General features: G+C 38.0%; 1 protein-coding gene across 1 annotated transcript in view; it reads right to left on the reverse strand.

Annotated features, from left to right (window-relative positions):
- Window positions 1–292: 292 nt before the first annotated feature.
- Window positions 293–19,681, reverse strand: part of LOC107842726 (nardilysin-like) — an 81,626-nt gene continuing 62,237 nt past the window's right edge. Inside the window, exons 10-17 of the mRNA XM_047397008.1 lie at window positions 8,416–8,792; window positions 8,085–8,234; window positions 7,203–7,385; window positions 5,994–6,197; window positions 3,625–3,731; window positions 2,930–3,083; window positions 2,509–2,630; window positions 293–816 (exon numbers count right to left, since the gene is read on the reverse strand). Coding sequence (XP_047252964.1) covers window positions 573–816; window positions 2,509–2,630; window positions 2,930–3,083; window positions 3,625–3,731; window positions 5,994–6,197; window positions 7,203–7,385; window positions 8,085–8,234; window positions 8,416–8,792 — 1,541 coding nt within the window. The 3' untranslated portion in view covers window positions 293–572. The remainder of the gene's footprint in view (window positions 817–2,508; window positions 2,631–2,929; window positions 3,084–3,624; window positions 3,732–5,993; window positions 6,198–7,202; window positions 7,386–8,084; window positions 8,235–8,415; window positions 8,793–19,681) is intronic.

Genomic DNA, 19,681 nt, shown 5'->3' on the forward strand with positions numbered 1-19,681 from the left:
CCAACTAACTTCATTATCATCTAAACAGTTTACTAAAGCAGCAAAACATCAGTCAGACACACACACACACCCCCCCCACCTAAGAGTATTCATTTTGTGAGCATAATTTAGTCATTGAGTGATTAAGAATACCTTCGGAATTGCGACCACAGCCATTTTGTTTCTTCATATTTTTTACAAGTTTGGTAGAAGGTTGCCAAGTTTCACATCAATATTTAGACCTACAACAGTATCCAAAATGATAGCGAGTGCTACAACTGAATAAGCAAAGGAAAACTCAAGACACTGGGAGTAGGAGTAATGTCTACAACTGGTATATCATCTGATCTTGGATACAATAATCAAATGGAAAACAAGTTTCCCGTTACATCCAGATGGAATCCGAAGAAACAAGGCTACATACCTTGGGAAGTACAAACTTCCACAAATATCAAAATAAGTGCAGTTATTTATTGAGCTAAATTGTGTCTCCATAATTTCTATGATGAAGACCTTAAGCAAGTTTCTTGCATACTCAAACGATAAATGTAGACCTCAAGACCATGGATGTCCAATACAGGAAATTACAATTCTCAACATAGGCTTGGATAAAACTTGGCCGACTTCTTGAAGGAAGTGAGATCCTTGATGTCCTGAGCTGATGCTACAGGTGCATCAGTATCTTTCCAGCTAGTGTTGCAACCCCATACCCGAACACAGAGTCTCCGGCACTTGGGAGATGGTCGTATTAAATAGGTGTGGTACCACTCAATTAAATCAATTTTCCGGATGCTCCGCAGCTCCTCTGCTTCTTTCTCAGGCATGTCAAACATGTACCTAAAAATCAGTGAAACAGAGTTGAGGAGCACACTAAACTTGAAGCTATTTTTTTCTTCTATTTCATTTGACAACAATGATTCATTTTCCGCAAGTCTAACTACCATCACGTGAAATGTTTAAGCCCGCTATTTACAGTTGTTGGGAAAATGAAAAGTTTCTTATGCACCTTTATGGATTGGACACCACAAAATTAGAATCAGAAGCACGTTCTGCTGGTTATAACTATTACTAGTGCAACCATGCTGTTAAACTTTAAAACCTTTTTAATAAAGATGTTATGTATTTAATACTGCTTGGAGTTGAATTAAGCAAATCCCTTCCCAAGCCAGTTTACATTGACAACATACGTTACAGCCAGCAAATCAATCTTTCCACAACGATAGCGATTCAGATCATCTCCTTTAACTTGCATGCTCTAATTAGTTTGTGACCAACCAATTATCACAAGTCGATAGATCCCAAATAAAAGCACCTCTGAATACCCTTACTTTATATATATGTATTGTTCCATATAACCCATAAATTGAAACCAGAAAACCCAGCCAACCTAGGCTTCTCAACCATAATTCACCAACACACCTAGGTGAATTGATCAAATCTAGTGTCTATCCCACACCCACATTGTTTTTTCCTTTTATTTTTCTTTTATGATGGTTGCTCGAGCCAACTTGCCCAACCTCGACTAATTGACAGGGCAACCTACTATATTGCACATACCAAGTGTCATAGCTAGGAATTGAAACCGCCTGAGGACACATCCACACCCAAATAGAGTTGGATTGACACGGTGCGGCAGGAGATACCGTGACATAGGTCATCATAGGTATCCATCCTGGTGACACTTCAGCTAGCATCGAATTCTCAATTTTTGTTCCACCCAGAAGCATGTTGGGTAACTCATGACCCTTACACACCATCACCATCAAATAAGAAGCTTCCTTTGCCACCATATGAGCTGACAGGTGGCACAATTTGGCAACGAACAGTTATCTCTTAGACACGCTACTATATTACTCCTTTGTCCCATTTCATGAGGCACACTTACCTTTTAGTATGTCTGGGTAACTCATGACCCTTACATACCATCACCATCAAATAAGAAGCTTCCTTTGCCACCATATGAGCTGACAGGTGGCACAATTTGGCAACGAACAGTTAACTCTTAGACACGCTACTATATTACTCCTTTGTCCCATTTCATGTGGCACACTTACCTTTTAGTATGTCCCAAAAAAGAATGATACCTTTCTGTATTTAGAAAAACAATTTAACATTAAACTTCTCATATATGGCCGCACAAATAGCTAAGGCTTCTTGTAGACCACAAGTTTTTAAAGTCGGTCTTCCTTTCTTAAACATCATGCCAATCAAACGCCATTAATAAAAAGGGATCGAGAAAGTAATTATGAGTCATGCTAACGTATCACCATAACAAAAATGTAATAAACTTCCACATTATAATTACAACTTATAATTAGTTGGCATGCTCATGAAGTAATAAGGCTATGTGGAGACTTGAAAAACTTTTACATGATTCCACATGTTCACATTAACTAGAATGATTAAAATTAAATTACAATTAAATCACCGAAACTATTATACTGCAAATAACGCATTATATTTCCAAACGCTCGTAGTTAATAGGTGATATCTATATATGCATTGTGAAACATGGCATAGACCAAATACCTTTTATCAGTGATCTGACCCCAAAAACGATTTGTTTCATATGCAAGCGATGGATCTTTCTCCAAAAGTTTTGCTATCAACCCAGTTCTGTAGCTCTCAAAAGATTTATTATCGAGACCGTCCTATCAATTGAATAATATTAAGTTAATATGCCTGAAATTAAACATCACAAATTGCAGCCAGGCAAATATCAGCAACCCTATCTTCCTATTCATCTCATCCCAGCACCAATGGTGCAAACTAAGATTTTCAAATATAAAAATTTGGGACACCCCTAGTAATGAATAGCATTAGGCATATGAAAAGTCTCTGGCGAATAAATATAAAATTCTATTCTACCTAAGCAGAACGAGAAGCAAGTATCTAAACAGCACCTTAGAGCAGCTTATGAACAACTTAACAAAAAAATATTCATGCTTACCAGCAATTTTTCCACACCATTTATGAAGTTGTCAATCCTCCCTTGTAAGTAGACAGGATCATAGTCAGATGACTGAACACGGAAACAGAACCCCATTACGCGATATGTTACACGTGCACTACAGTCAACAACATAACCAAGCTGCTCCTTCGTCCTATTTCAGAGAAGAAAGGGTAAGACTTAACAAAGTAACAGAAGTCCTTAAGGTAATCACAATTGTGAACACATTATGGTCATGTTTGCTGCTTCATACATAAGTACATAACCAGAAACAAAGAGCGCAGTTCTCAAAAGTTAAAGGAAGCGGCCTCAAAAGATATCCTGAAATTAATATAACATAAGAAAACTAGAAGATGTGTTGTTTAGAGGGTCTAAGAGGTAATGAAACATGTTAAGCATATCAAGAAAATAACCCATGGGAAAACATCAAAGACGCATGAAAGGATAACACTTGACCAGAGTGCCGTTAGGTGGGTCAGAGTTAAAAGGAACTAATAGAAAATCACATGCAACCCTGGATACCAATATAACAGCCACATGAAGTATGTCATATTCGCAGAATGTGAATTGTAACATTTGTCACAGGGAAGTCGGACAGCTTCGAGCTTGAGAAGAATCAGATGATACATCTGCAATCACAGTACTCATTGAAGCCTCAAAGGTGGTCATACAAAGAGCAAACAATCTCATTATACCTTAGCTGATTAAAAAGTGGCTCCTCCACAAGTTCATCAAAGAGATCTATTAATGCTTTCAATCTTATCAATGCAGTGCCTTCTTCAGGTTCAATCTGAAAATACAGCTGCAGACAAAGAAAACAGATTAGTCAAATGATTCATTGGATTTCAGGAAGAACTGAATAGACTGAAAAGATCTCTCTCTCTCTCTCTCTCTCTCTCTCTCTCAACATATACACACACACACACACACAAGTTTCATGAGGCCCGGGCTTACTCAATACAAAATAAAATTAAGTCTAATGACATGTTAAACATGACTTGTTAGTAAGTTTTCATAATTATTAAATTTTTAATCACATAATTCATTAGAGTAGGTCCAAGACGGAATATTTGGAGTGTAAGTTTAGCGAGGTGTCTCATGAGTCCGATGTGGTTGTTAAGTCTGACACTCATTCCATCAGTAAGAGAGATAATTTCAAGTATTTGGGGTCGATGATATAGGAGAATGGAGAGATTGACGATGATGTCATCGGATCGGGGTAGGGTGGATGAAATGGAGACTCTCCTCCGGTATCTTGTGTAACAAAAAGGTACCTCCCAAACTCAAAGGCAATTTCTACAGAGTGGTGGTTAGACCGGCTATGCAGTATGGGGCGGAGTGTTGGCCTGTTAAGAAGACCCACATTCAGAAGATGAAGGTGACGGAGATGAGAATGCATGTGTGGGTGTACTAAAAAAGAAAGTATTAGAAATGAGGTTATTCGAGATAAGGTAGGTGTCGCTTTGGTGGAAGCCAAGATGAGGGAAGTAAAGTTGAGATAGTTCGGTCATGTGATGTGGAGAAGCATGGATGCCGCAATGCGGAGGTGTGAGGGGTTGGCTAAGGATGGTTTCAAGCGAGGTAGAGGTAGACCGAAGAAAGATTAGAGGGAAGTGATTAGACATGACATGGAGCACCTTCAGCTTACCAAGGACATGACCCTGGATAGGACGTTGTGGAGGAGGTGAATTAGAGTAGAAGGTTAGTCTGAGTTACGATGTTGTATGTTTTGGTGTATACTTGAGGTATCTTGCTTTGGGTATTATTGAGTATGTTAATTTCTAGCATATCTTCTTGTTTTTTACTCATCTTAAATTGCTTTATTTTGAGTCGGTGGCCTATCGAAAACAACCTGTCTATCTCACATTGAGGTAATGGTATGGACTGCGTACACTTACCCTCCCCAGACCCCACTTGGTGGGAGTATACTGGGTATGTTGTTGTTGTCGTATAATTCATTAATTTTCAACAAAAAAAACATGTGAGGAAGAAAGTACTAGCATAGAATTAGAATATATCCAAGGCCACAAGTAATTCGAAATTTCGTAAAATAACATGATTTAAAATATGTATATTATTATGATTTGGCGAACATAAATAGAAAAATATTGATAGTTTTATAAATTTGTGAGTATGTAATATTTTTAGGTATAAATAGAAGTAAAATTATTTTGATATTTATTGAGTTTAAATTTCGCTCTTCATTTCATGTGACGAGCTTATGCAAAATTTGTATTTTCATCTTATAGAATCATCTAATACAACAAAAATATTTCATTGACTTAAGTTTGTATTGTAATTATTATAACATTAATTTAGAGTTTTTACACAAATTAACTTCATAATAATTTAGACGGATATTAAATACTTATTAAACTGCATTAACAAATTACTCCACTCGGTTCCTTTACTTATCATGTTTACTTTCTACATGCCTCCTAAAAGTATGCCTTATTTTTCCCACTTTAATTATTATTTTATCTTTTATTCATGTCAGCTAAGAAAAACAATAAGTACAACAAACTATTTATTGTTGCCCTATTTACTATATGTTTTTTGAGAATTGTTCGATATTAATAAGAACTATAAGGGTGTAGCTGAAAATCATAGGAAACTTTAATTTTTTACTAAAAGTAATTTGGCATAAATTTTTTGAGCTAAAGTGATTGTTAATTAAAAATGAATGAAGTTTTAATTAAAAGATAGTGGCAAGAAGGAATCCAAGTGGGAATGGTCTTAAAGTAATAAGGGCAAAAATGAAAATATATCAGAAAAAAACACCATCAATTACCATGTGGGATAATTTTACTTGACAAAAAAAGTAAAATACCTAACATGCCATTGTGAGGAATACAAAAATTGAGATTCTCCCTTTCATATATATATATAGAAAGGGCCTCTCTACCTTCACAAGGTAGGGGTAAGGCTGTGTAGTGCGTACACACCAGTGACACCACCCCTCCCCAGACCCCACACTTATTTCTGGGTATAATGTTGTTGCTATATATATACACACAGAGAGAGGAGAAAATTATAAGACCAAAAATGCATAAATTTTAATTACCTCAACCACAGAGTTTGTTTCCAGTTTATTTTTTACTCTGACATCTCTGACTAGATCACTGGTGGTTGGAAGACACATGACACTCTCTTTATGCCTCATCTCAAATGGTAGTGGTTGCACAGAGAAATTACTTCTAAATATTTTTGATATGCTGAGTGCTTCTTCCTCCAGCAAATTGCCATGGCAAAGGCCCTCAATATACAGCTGCAATAATAAAGAGGGTGGTGACAAATGATAGCCTCGATACTGTATATTAATGAAATTCATCACAAGGCACAAGATGACTGATAGTGTGAGTGCAACCCCTGTAAACCACCACATCAGCCATATATAAGGAAATAAATAGTAAGACTAAAAGTGGCTAATAATTTATTGCCAGACTTGAAGTAGGTACTCGAAATATTTCTTGTACACTTATTAAAAAAATTTTGAGCATACAGCTACTGTAGTTGTCGAACCCCAGCCTCAGCAGAGGGCCATCTCTAGATTTTTAGTTCTGCTAGTGTTTTTTTATTTCTCTCATGAACGCCACTACCCTCATATCTGCATAGCCGAAAGAAACCAAAAGGACAAAGGTTTTCTGATCTCTTAGGACCTAAAATTCATTTCCCGGCTTGTGGATCTTCTAAGTTTCCAAATATGTCTTTTGTAAATATTGATAACCTAGAACTATGTAACCAGCATTGTTTCTCGTCAATAGGATTTTTCGTCAAATAAGAGCTACAAGAGCAGGAAAAGCAATATCGAAAAGGTCAATCACTAGAGGCATTGTAAAAGCACTCAGTACTATGCATCAAGGTCACTGGCTAAACTCATCGGTTTTTATTAGGATGTAGCAATAAGTAGTACCTTCAATTATATATTTTGGCAAGTAAACTTGAGTATCACTTTTTAGTTAATTTATCCATCCGAGTCATTTCAAGGCAACAATTAGCCAAGACGACAAACATGATACCAAAACTTTAATCCTGCCTTTTGCTTACAATAGGAACATATAGCTTCAAGCAAAAAGGCCTTCCCCCTTCAAATTTTGAGCATATATAAAACCACTCAACTGTTGCATATATACACAACCATTTGATATACCATCATCATTCAGCAAAAGAAAAAAAGTAAGCCTCTTAAAAAGGTCTCCTTCACAGAGAACTGTTAATAAGTTGATGACAATTGACAATTGCCTAGAGATTAATAACTTATTAACTGGCACACCTGGGAAAGAAGCTCTGGAATGAAGGCTTTCAGGTCAGCGAGAATCAAGTCATTTAACAGCAACAACTTATCTTCCACGTCCCAGAAGCTCCGACACAGGATTTGCAGTCGCAGGTATGATGAATGACTCAAGGGCTTCATGTTGGTGTTCTTCAAAGTTCTTACCATATCTTCCTTGACAACCTGTCAAACTTAACCCTTACTTCAAGAAATAAAGCACCCAAATCTTATTTATACCAAAATCATTATCGCAAAATAGAAGTTTCCAAAAGGCAATGGTCATTATGCTTAAGATGCTTAACAGTTACCAGTCATGCACATGGGCCAAAAAGTTCTTCAGAAACAGATAGTGGTTACAAACACTCCCATTCAACATGTACCACATAGTGGTTGTAAACATATGCCCATTTACAAGCACCTTACCAGCTAATTATCACCAGAAATACACATAACTTAGGCCGCAACTGAACTCAGATTCACACATCATACTCTCAAAGAGGAGACAGTGAATGAAGTTAGTCAAAAATGAAAGAGTCAGTGCTCATCACGTGAGTGATCATCAAAGAACTATCCTTTCAGTCCTCAAGCATACACTAATAAAAGAATGGTGGTGAACTGCATACATTTTCTTCCTTCAACTTTAACTACAAAAAAATACATTCATTTCATTTTGAGCCTGATAGGTAAACAGGGAATCAATAATTTCAGTAATTAAAGAGACAATCCTTTTCCACTCTCCTTTTTATTTCCTTCCTTGATATTCAAACATAAAGGCAGCAAAGAAATTATGAGAAACAAAAGATTCAAAAAAAAAAAAAAAGAGAACAAGCAATATCTAGGAAAATATATCAAGGGAAGCATATTCAAAGCAATCGCATATACCATGAAGCGATCATCCCTTGGTGAAAATGATTTTATCATCGCCAAAACCTTTGATAAAAGGACCGGAATCTTATCATTGTAACCATAGACCTTAAGTTCCAACTTGTCACCATATAGAGAAACAGAAGTTTCCAATTTAGCCACACTAGCCTGCATTTAGATGCAACATTAACAGCCAAATACCACAAAATGAATGATAGAAATTCAGCAATTAAAAAGACCACTAGTAAAAGAGCTTGCACGGTATTACACCTGCTCTTAATAGTTCTCGTGTAAATGAGTTATTTAAAAGCTGTTCATCTTTGTAGAGGGCAATAATCAAGTAAATAACCTGATATAAAATCTCATTCAGCTCATCTTTTAGAAGGTGAATAAATAATTCAGTCAGCAAAGCATTCTTCAAATTACTGTATCCCCCTCTCAGTGTAATACGGAAATATGTATTGGCACGAGGAAGCTTAAATGTGTTATCCAGCTTGTACCAGATCTTCATCAGTGGCCCATCAAATATGCATCTTGGTCTCGCATTTTCTGAGTCACACTTAGCCTTCCCAGCACGTATTGAAAAATCAGATGGAATAAACTCATTCTTTCCAGGAAAATGTAAGCAGACATTAATTTCTGTAGGGTCCTTCCATAACTCAAATAGAGAAGATGGAATATCTTTTTCCACATATTGTGACCCAAACCATGGTTCCTCCTGAACATCTGAAAGAGAAAAGACATCAAGAAAACAAGAAAAGGGCAAACACGGGTAAAATAGACGAGATATAGATCACACTGTACATTTTGATTCCTTTTCTCAGAAGGGGAGGGAAGAGGAATGAAAAAGTGGGAATGTATATGAATATGAAGCTCCATCCCAGAAAAAAATACTTGCTAGCCAAGGTGCTTTTGGAGTTGTGCTCATTCAACAAAAATAAATACGTCTAACGCATGCCTCAGCAGTCAGCAGTGCAGAGTAGATATATATCATCAAATCCAAAACTCAAACAACAAGTGCCTTCACCACATATTACATTGTTGCAAGAAGTGAAGTTTACTTGCAAACTTTATCTGAAAACAACAGGTAGCGAAGGGACGTGTATCCAAAATTCATTGCATCTTTTCAGTTACATAATATAACTAAAGTATCATACTTGAAGTCGGTCCAAGGTTCATTAGCCTTAGAGAAATTATTTGGAAAAGTTGTGCAACTCTGAAGTTTAAATTTTTATATGGACAGCATGGGATCATTTGACTTGGTGTAGTCTTCGACTTGGAGGATTGAGATTAGCAAATTGATTCTGACTTGCTGTTGTCTTCGATTTCGAGGTTTGAGATTAGCAAATTGATTCTTACCTGTCAAAATATTCTTCTTAAGAGAGGAAGAATCAGCCAATCGGTTCATTTATATGGACTGCAGCTTCAGGAGGCATCAGGTCATGCTAGTGGCGGTTCCAGTCTCAGTTCTACAGGCCAAGGCGGTCGTCCTAGTTCGTTTGTGCCCCCTCAGATTGGATCAGGCCGTAGAGGGTGCTTTCTATGTGATGAGGCCATTTGGCCAAGGTTTGTCCCCGAAATGTGTATGGACCCATTCAGGGTTCTCAGCTTCAGCTTTGCCCTACTCAGATATCTACAGTGAGGTGGTTCACAGAGTGGTAGGGATGGTGCTAGTGGTGCTAGAGGTAGAGGGAGCTAGTGGTGGTGGTCGCTGGGTTACTCGGTCTGGGAGCGGACTTGATCAGTGTTATTTCACAGGGTGTGTGGGGCCCGCTAAGGTTCCACAGAGTTCGATTGATACACCAGTGCTTCAGAACTTGTTGATTCGCCTCTTGAGTCGCTTGGAGGGTGTTCCATTTGAGTGTACCCCTGTTTTTTAAAGTCGAATCATCTTCTTGTTTTTTTATTGTTAATCAGCTAATCATCTTTTTAAGTCTAAATACATCGACAACCCCTTAAAGCTGACACCATTTTTCATTTAGACATCTTATCATAAGATTCAACTTATTCAACACTTGAACTTGGAAGATATGTGTCTGCTGAACCTTCCACTAACAACCAATAAAACAAAAGTGTGTGAAATGTACATGAAACGAGGTGGGAAAATGAATCAAAATAAGACACATAGCTTTAAACCAAATAATTAAAGAGCTTTGGACGTAAACATGACACCAATTTTCATTTAGACATCTTACCTTAGGGCTCAACCTATTTGAACACTTTACTCGGAAGACATATGTCTGCTGAACCCTCCACTAACAACCAATAAAACAAAGTGTGTGAAATGAAAACGGAATGAGGTGGAATACAAATCAATATAAGACACGTAGCTTTAACCCAAATAATTTGAAAGGTTTTGAGCAAAAATATATAGTTTGAGAACACCCCCGCACCCCCACCCCCACCCCCCCACCCCCCCCACACACGAAAATTTTAGTCTCCTCAGGGAACAGGACCATCATCTCTTTCCTCCTCTCTCTCGTCTTTGTCATCAATTCTCAAATAAATGCATCCGTTCATTCATTTGTATTCTTCTTTTTCATTGTTTTCCCTTTTTCTTCTGGCTCTTTGCACTCAAAAATCAGAGAAACACCCATTAAACTCACTCATCCATATTTTTCATGGAAATTATAGAGAAACACCAAGTGGTGAACTCGGAGGTCTATAGATGGCTTCTAGAACTATACAGTTGAGGAATGGAGCAAATGATGAAGCTTTAGCCATATTGGATTTTGACAGAATCAGTTACAGAGGAAGATCAGACTGGTGTTAGAAGATGAAATTTCAATTCCCTAGGAACACGGCAAAAACTAGGCTTGAGAAATGAGAGTACATGAAGGGGGAAATACCAGCAATTTAATTCCACTTCACAACTTTATTATCCTTTTTATATGACGGAAATTTTAGAGAGAGCATCAAGAAGATGCAAAGTAGAAGATTATGTAATAAAAAGCTATGAACGAAAAATGGCCTATGCATGAGCTGACAAAGTTCAAAAAGTTGATAGGACAATCTGCAGGAGCTAAATTATGCCAACTAATAAACAACCATAAGATGCATCAAGCTTTAAGAATGCATGTGGGAGTTGATATCCCGTCAAAGCTTCTACAGTTACTTTTTTTCCTAACACACCAAAAATGCAAGATGGACTTATCAACTTTCCATAGAGACCAGCATTCACAGGCTGCTTTAGTGTTCCAAGGCATAAACTAGCTGATGCCAAAAACAGCAAGGAACATGTGCCAGATATCTGTAACAACAGAGCAATGCAGCAGTAGATATCTATTAGTTTCTGACTGTCGTAGGCACATGAAGCATATGCTGACTGTCTGAACGTGTCTTTTATTAAGATTATCCTGAGTTAGACCAACGTCATGTAAGGCTATCAAACTGAAGCATATAATCTATGGGGGGAGCTTAGTCTTCCAAATATTTCCATGAACATTTGTAAATGATCTCATTAAAAAGCAAGAATGGGAGTATCCTGCTTTAAGTGTATAGTGACCATCCTTTCACTTCAAGCGCTATCAGGAGTGTCTTGTTACTCCTTGTTTAACTGAGTAACCCCCACCCTCCATCCCCCTTCTCTCCAATTTAGACAAAATACTGAACAGACTTGGTAGCTCCCAATCTGATACGAGGCAAAGGGGCACCATAGCTTTCGACAACATCATTGGAGGCCAACAGATAAAGACGACTCAAGCTTGGGGCTTGCCTTTGCTGCCTAACCAAGAGAACAAGCATTGAAGTGTGAAGAAGGGCTTCAAACACTCCAAAGCCGCCCCATGCCTACACTCCAAGGCCGCCCCTTTTGTTACTCTCATTAAGGGCATTTTGGTCATTTTACTATGTAATAAGTTTAGCCTAAGACTATAAATAGCTTCTATTAGGTTTGTGGTCTTCAACTTGGATATTATTTTGAAAGAATACTCTTAAGAGTGTCTTTGCAAGTGTGGAATCACTTGTGCAAGTGTGGGTTCACTTGTGGCAACGTGGAATCGTTGTGTTGGTTACCCGTTTAGAAACGAGGATTGCTTGGGGATTCCAGTTCCCTTGAGGTCTTCGTAAGAGTGTGGTGTAAATATTATGGGTTCTAGTGTTTGATACACACTTTAGTTCCTAAAGCTTGTAATATTTTATGTCTCACTATCCATCCTTTTACTTTCTTGCAAATTAATTTGGTGTTGTTGCTTATTGGCTTTTTATATTCTTGTTCTTCTACTTTGTGTTGGTGTCGTGGTGTTGTTGTCACCTTGTTTCCGTATTTCCATAGTAGATTTGTATCATTTGGTATCAGAGAAAGGATTGATTTCGTTCCTACGAGATCAATCTTGGGCTTGTTACTTAGGAAAAAAAAAGTGTTGAAAACTGAAAATCCAAAAAAACAAAAAAGCAATCTGTCCCATTTTTGGCCTTCGAATTCTTGTGTGTTTGTGTGTTCTAGTGGTAGATCCTTGTTTCCTAACACTAGAAGAGGTGTCAAAAACGAAAATAAAAAAAAAAGGAAATAGTTGTTCTTGTTTTGTGTCTTGGTCGAAACTTTGAGGCTTAGGTCTAGGAGTTTTTATGTGTTTTGATTGTTTCTAGTGTTAGGTTCTTCTTCACTAACACTACTAGAGTCTAGGTCTAAAATTCGAGCTTGAACGTACGGTTAATGTTTGTGTTCTTGGCGTTCTTTACCACCTTCATGATTTGTTGAAGAAAAGTCTTCAAAGTTGGTTGTTTGATCTAAGTAAGTAAAGAAAGAGAGTGTGACCTTTTTATTAGTCTTGAAACATATTCCAAGACTATTACAAAAGAAGAAAGTGGACCAAAGACTTTTAAAAAGTCTTGTTACCAAAAGGGAGAAAGGGCACTTTCCAAGACTAACAAAAAAGGAAAGAGCCAAAAAGCTTTCAAAAAGGTGTTTTACCAACAGGATGCAAGGCAAGTCAAAGCCCTTTTGAATTTGAGAAGGCTCCAAACCTTGTTGTTTCCTCCCAAAACCGAAATTCCACTCTTCCAATTAAATATTGATCAACACAAATTGGAGACAAGAAAATTTTTCAAAATATTAACAACTAATAAGGGGCTGCCACGTCATCACCCTTAAAAAAAACAACCTAAGGCTCAAAATTTTGGATTTCTAAGTTTCTTTTCTTTGTTTCTTTAGTACTAATTGACAAACTAGTAATCACCTACTAGGTCTAGTTTTGAATCCGTTTCTTCGTGTTTGCGTGCGTTCCTTATGTGCTTTTATCTTTTGTGATTCGTTGTAGTTTCTTGGTCCAAGTCCATACATATTCTCCTTTGAGTCGTTTCAAACAAGAATCCACTCCGACCTCAAGCCACAATTGGTACCGACACTTGCAATGCCAATTGAGTGACATTTCAAAGGTGTGAGCTTGAGAGCTTGTGAGGATGTTTTCTTTGCTAACCTTAACTTGTTTGCTGTTTTTTGTTTTTGTTTAGTGTTTCTTAATAGGTACTATAGCATCGGGAAAGGTAACCATGAAAGATTTGATGGCGGCCATAATGGGTGTTAGTAGCCGAATGGAGAGAATAGGAGGAATAGTGGAAAGAATGGGAGGGATGGAAAACTCTTTCAAAGAGGTGTTGGATAACATGATAGAGCATCCAAATTTTCCCAAATCCACCGTTTCCAATCCACTAATTTGTCAAGCTTCCTTGAGTGGACATGCTCCAAATGAGCTACAAGGTAACTGTGAGAAATATAAGAGAAATATTATTGAATTGTTGTCTACATAATTACATAGATACTACATTACAATTCTTTTCTAAGTAGGATTTTGTATACTATTTCTATTCCAATTCATATTCTAACACTCCCCTTCAAGCAGGTGCATACAAATTATATAGCTTGTTACAAATATGATTAATACGAGGACGGGTGAGCAACTTGGTGAAGATATCTGTAAGTTGATCACTTGACTTTACAAATTTTGTAACAATATCTACCGAGAGTATCTTTTTTCTGACAAAGTGACAATCAATCTCAATGTGCTTGGTCCTCTCATGGAACACTGGATTAGATGCAATATGAAGGGTTGTTTGATTATCACATACAAGTTCCATCTTACCAGTTTCTCCAAATTTCAGTTCTCTCAACAATTGTTTAATCCAAACCAGCTCGCAAGTTGCTGCAGCCATTGCTCGATATTCTGCTTCGGCACTAAATCGTGCAACCACACACTGTTTCTTACTCTTCCAAGACACCAAATTACCTCCTACTAAAACACAATATCCGGATGTAGAACATCTATCAGAGGGTGATTTGCCCAATCGGCATCTGTATATCCAATGATATGCTCATGGCCTCAATCCTCGGAGAGTAGTCCTTTACCTAGAGATGACTTTATGTATCGCAAAATACGAACAACTGCATCCCAATGACTATCACAGGGGGAAGTCATAAACTAACTTACACCACTTACACCATTCACAGGAAAAGAGATGTCAGGTCTAGTCACTATGAGATAATTCAACTTTCAAACCAACCGTTTATACCTTCCAGGATCACTCAGTGGCTCCCCTTTCCTGGCAGAAGTTTAGCATTTGAATCCATAGGAGTGTCAATGGGTCGACATCTCATCATTCATGTCTTCTCAAAAATGTCCAAAGCATACTTGCGTTGAGAAATAACAATACCTGATCTGGACTGAGCAACCTCAACACCTAGAAAGTATTTCAGTCCTGCCAAGGTCTTTAGTCTGGAAATGCTGAAAGAGATGTTGCTTCAAGTTAGTAATACCATCTTGATCATTGCCGGTGATAACAATATCATCGACATAAACAACTAAATAAATACACAGATTTGGTTCAGAATGGCGATAAAACACTGAATGATCAGCTCCACTACGAATCATGCCAAACTCCTGAATCACTTTGCAAAACTTTCCGAATCAGGCTCGAGGGAACTGTTTCAAACCATAGAGTGACTTCCGCAATCGACATACAAGGCTACTAGACTCCTCCTGAGCAACAAAACCAGGTGGTTGCTCCATATAGACTTCTTCCTCAAGATCACCATGCAGAAAAGCATTCTTAATGTCCAACTGATAAAAAGGCCAATGACGAACGACAGTCATAGAGAGAAAAAGACGGACTGATGCAATTGTAGCCACAGGAGAGAAAGTCTCACTATAATCAAGCCCAAATATCTGTGTATATCCTTTGGCAACAAGGCGAGCCTTCAGCCGATCAACCTGACCATCTGAACCAACTTTGACTGTATAAACCCAACGACAACCAACAGTAGATTTAGATTTACCTACAGGAAAAGAAACAAGCTCCCAAGTACCGCTAGTATGTAAAACACACATCTCATCAATCATAGACTGTTTCCATCCTGAATGGGAAAGTGCTTCACCTGTAGTCTTAGAGATGGAAATAGAGGACACAGATGATACAAAAGCATAATGGGGTGATGACAAACGATGATAACTCAAGAAAGTATAATGGGGGTGATGACAAATGATAATAACTCAAGAAAGTATAATGTGGGTTAGCATTATGAATGGATCTTATACCTTTTTGAAGTGCAACTGATTGGCTAGAAGGAGGCAGGTCCGCAGTAGAGGAAGCATCAGGCGCATGACATGAATCATCTAGGATTGATGCTAGACGTGGGCGGCGGTGATAAGTCAAAAGTGGTGGCACTGTAGCTGGAGATGGAGAAGTAATCGTAGATTCCTCACAGATTGGTGTGGGTAAGAATGGAGGTATGGGTAAAACTTCAGTGATATTAAGATGATCAGAAGAGTATAGTAAGGTTGAGATTCCAAGAATGTGACATCAGCAGATATAAAGTAGCGACCCAGATCAGGTGAATAGCATTGATACCCTTTTTTAACATGAGAATAACTAAGGAAGACACATTTGAGAGCACGAGGGGCTAATTTATCTTTTCCTGGGGTTAAGTTATGAACAAAACATGTGCTCCCAAAAAGACGAGGGGGGATAGAGTAGAGATATGACTGAGGAAATAGTATGGAATGGGGAACCTGATTCTGGATCAAAGATGATGGCATTCTATTAATGAGATAGCAAAATGCGAGGACTGCATCGCCCCAAAAACGCAGCGGAACATAGGATTCAATGAGAAGAGTGCGGCCAGTCTCAATGAGATTCTTATTTTTCCTTTCTGCTATACCGTTCTGCTGAGGGTGTATGGACATGATATCTGGTAAATGATTCCTTGATGAGTCATAAGCTCCTGAAACTGGGAGGATAAGTATTCTAAGGCATTATCACTACGAAAAGTACAAATAGAAACACCAAATTGATTGTATTTCAGCATAAAAACCTTTGAATATAGAGAAAAACTCGAAACGATCTTTCATCAAATAAACCCAAGTACATCTTGAAAAATCATCGATGAAAGAAACAAAATAACGAAATCCTAAGGGTGAACTGACTCTACTAGGACCCCAAATATCAGAATGAACTAATGAGAAAATAGACTCTGAGCGACTCTCAATACTACGTGAAAATGTAGCACAGGTGTGTTTCCCAAGTTGACATGACTCACAATCTAATATGGATAAACTACACAAACTAGGCACCATCTTTTGTAGCTTGGATAGACTCAGATGTCCTAAACGTTTGTGAATAAGGTCGAGAAAATCTATAGCGGAGCATGCTATGAAGGAATTTGAAGAGGTAAGATAGTAAAGACCTTGTGATTCATGTCCTATGTCAATTGTCTGCCCCGTTTTGTGATCCTAGATTAGAAAAGAATCATCAAAAAAAGTTATACTACAATCAAAGGCACGTGTCAAACGACTAACAGATGCAAGATTAAAAAGGCAACCGGGACATCAAGAACAAAGTCTAGAGTGACAGAAGATAGAGGTTTGGCTTGTGCAACTTCTTTTGGCTCTGTTCGAATTCCATTAGCTAAAGTAATAGCAAAAAGAGATTGTGAATAAACAATATCAAACAGAAGTGATTTGTCACCAGAAATATGGTCAGAAGCACCTGAGTCCACAACCCATGATCCAAAGGTAGAAGATTATGCAGTTGAGGCTACTAGTAGAAATATATGCTTATCTTGCTTGATACTGAAGATACTCATTATATTCCTTGTTAGATAAATATACCCGTTGATCACCAGTGGTGTTAGACTGAGCAATATGAGAATTTTTAGGTGTTCAACCATGAAAAGAATAGCATATTCCACGAGTATGTCCAAGCCTATTACAATAACTACACTTAGGTCGAGAATAGCATACACCACGAGTATGTCCAAATCTTTTACAATAACTATACGTAGGTCGAGATCTTCCAAATTGACCTTCCCCTCGTTGATTCTTCATAAATTCTAACATCTGAGTTTCTGATCTACTCATTAAGACTCAAGACTTAATCATGAAAAATAAATACTGCAGAAATTTGGTCGAGAAAAAGAAAAGTCTCCGGATATAAGATCTGATGTTCGAAAGTTGCTTGGAATCAGAAAATAATCATATGAGCAACCTCGAAATGAATAAGCGATGCTACTGAAAAAAAACAGCCAAAAAAGTCGCTGGAAGGTTCCGGCGATCGGAATCTTTAAAAACTTGGCGGAATCAAGAAAAAAGCTATCAATGCAGCCTTTGTAATGAAGTGGCGACCTCGCTAGAAAAGAATACTGGCCGAAATAAACAGCACACGCCAGCGCGTGGCTCGCCGAAGATGAGATGAGGTTGCTGGGGTTTGCTCTCTTAAGAAGTTCGCACCTCGTGGTAGTGTTGGTTTTCGCACAAAACAACAACAACAAACCCAGTGCATTCCACAAAGTGGGGTCTGGGGAGGGTAAAATGTACGTAGTCTATACCGCTACCTCCAAAAAAGTAGAGAGGCTATTTCCGATAGACCCCTGGCTGAAGATAAAGAATAGTAAACAAGGCCGTAATGAAACATAAAGCAGGATGGATGGCATAATAGAAATAAGGAATAAGAAATAATAAAAATAGAAATCAGAGAAAAATGAAATAAGAGAAATAAGAGCAATGCAAAATAAGAAATAGGACACCCACCTAGTAGTAACATAAACCCACTACACCCAAACTCTCCTGACTAGAGGCTTCTACCTATGGACAGTCTTAGGATTACTAACTCGGCTACACAAGAGCTCTCCTAACTACTTGCTACAATTCACACATACACACTAGTCGTCTACCCTTATCTGCGACCTCTACACCTTCCTATCTAGGGTCATGTCCTCAGCAAGCTATAGCTGTTCCATGTCATGTCTAATCACCTCCCTCTAGTATTTCTTCGGCCTACCTCTACTCCTCCTGAAGCCATCCAAAGCTAGCCTCTCACACAACACTTGTAAAATAGACGAGGGCTCAAACTAGACTTGATAGTCGTTGAAAATCGAAGCACGAGGACTGACTTATTGAGTTTTCTTCCCAGTAAGTTTCTCACCAACCTACTTTGATACCATGTGAGAAATATAAAAAAGGGAAGCCCAGTGCACTAAAGCTACCGCTATGCGCGGTGTCCAGACTCCAGGGAAGAGCCCCACCACAAGGGTGTATCGTACGCAACCTTATCTTGCATTTCTTCCATAAAAGAAGTATTATTGAATTGTAGTCTACATAATTACATTGACACCCTATTTATAGACACTACATTACAATCCTTTTCTAAGTAGGATTTTGTATACTATTCTTATTCTAATAGTCACAAAGCTAACTCTTGCACTATAGTGAATGATAGCTTATCTTTATGTGAGTCAAATGTCTCTTTACTTCATAATGATAATGTACAATTTGAAATTGTGGATACACTAGTTGAAATGTCTCTTTACTTCATAATGATAATGTACAATTTGAAATTGTGGATACACTAGTTGATCCTAATGATAACAAAATTGATTCTTCTAGCAAGATCGATTTGTCTTGTGGAAGTCATGAGGACCAACTTATGTGTGAAAATAGTAATGTTAAAAATGTTGGTCAATTGAATAGGAATAACCCTCTAATTGTGTTTGTTGATGATCATGTTAGTATAGATGGTGTAAATAATTGTATTGGTGGTAATCTTAGGGGAAAGATGTGTTTCCTAAGCCCGTGGCCATGGATACTCCACCCATTTGATCCCGGTGATCATTTGAAATATGGTGGTTCTTCTCCACACCACTTAGTGCTTGGGCAAGAAGACAAGCCAACCATGGGTGAGGTTGTTGGAACTCATCCCTATGACGAAAAGTCTTTCTTAGAGATCCCTAATCTACTTGAAAGGCCAAAGTTGTGTAAGGGAAAGGTCTCCAACAAAGATGAGTACTATAAAGGGGTTACGAGCTTAATGAGACTTGGAATCCATGTGAGCCTTCATGAGCGGTTGATTGAATACAATGGTTCCTCTAGCATACCCTTTGTTCAAAGCTCTTGAATGACCAAGTAGTTCTTACTTTTTCGAGTTAACACCCTTAATTGACCATTTTGATGCTTGGTTATATCTTAAGTGTGAGCAACCTTGGCGTGATGTAATGCATGATTGTTACCCGACCCTCATGCCATGAGGAAAATGTGTTTGCTTGTGTCTCCTACTGTTTTGCAAGGCTTGGATTCGAGGTCAAATCCTTTTCAAGAAGGGGAGGATGATACGAGTCAAAGGGGCACCAT

Source organism: Capsicum annuum, chromosome 9, assembly GCF_002878395.1.
Source record: "Capsicum annuum cultivar UCD-10X-F1 chromosome 9, UCD10Xv1.1, whole genome shotgun sequence".
NCBI classification, from domain to species: Eukaryota; Viridiplantae; Streptophyta; class Magnoliopsida; order Solanales; family Solanaceae; genus Capsicum; species Capsicum annuum.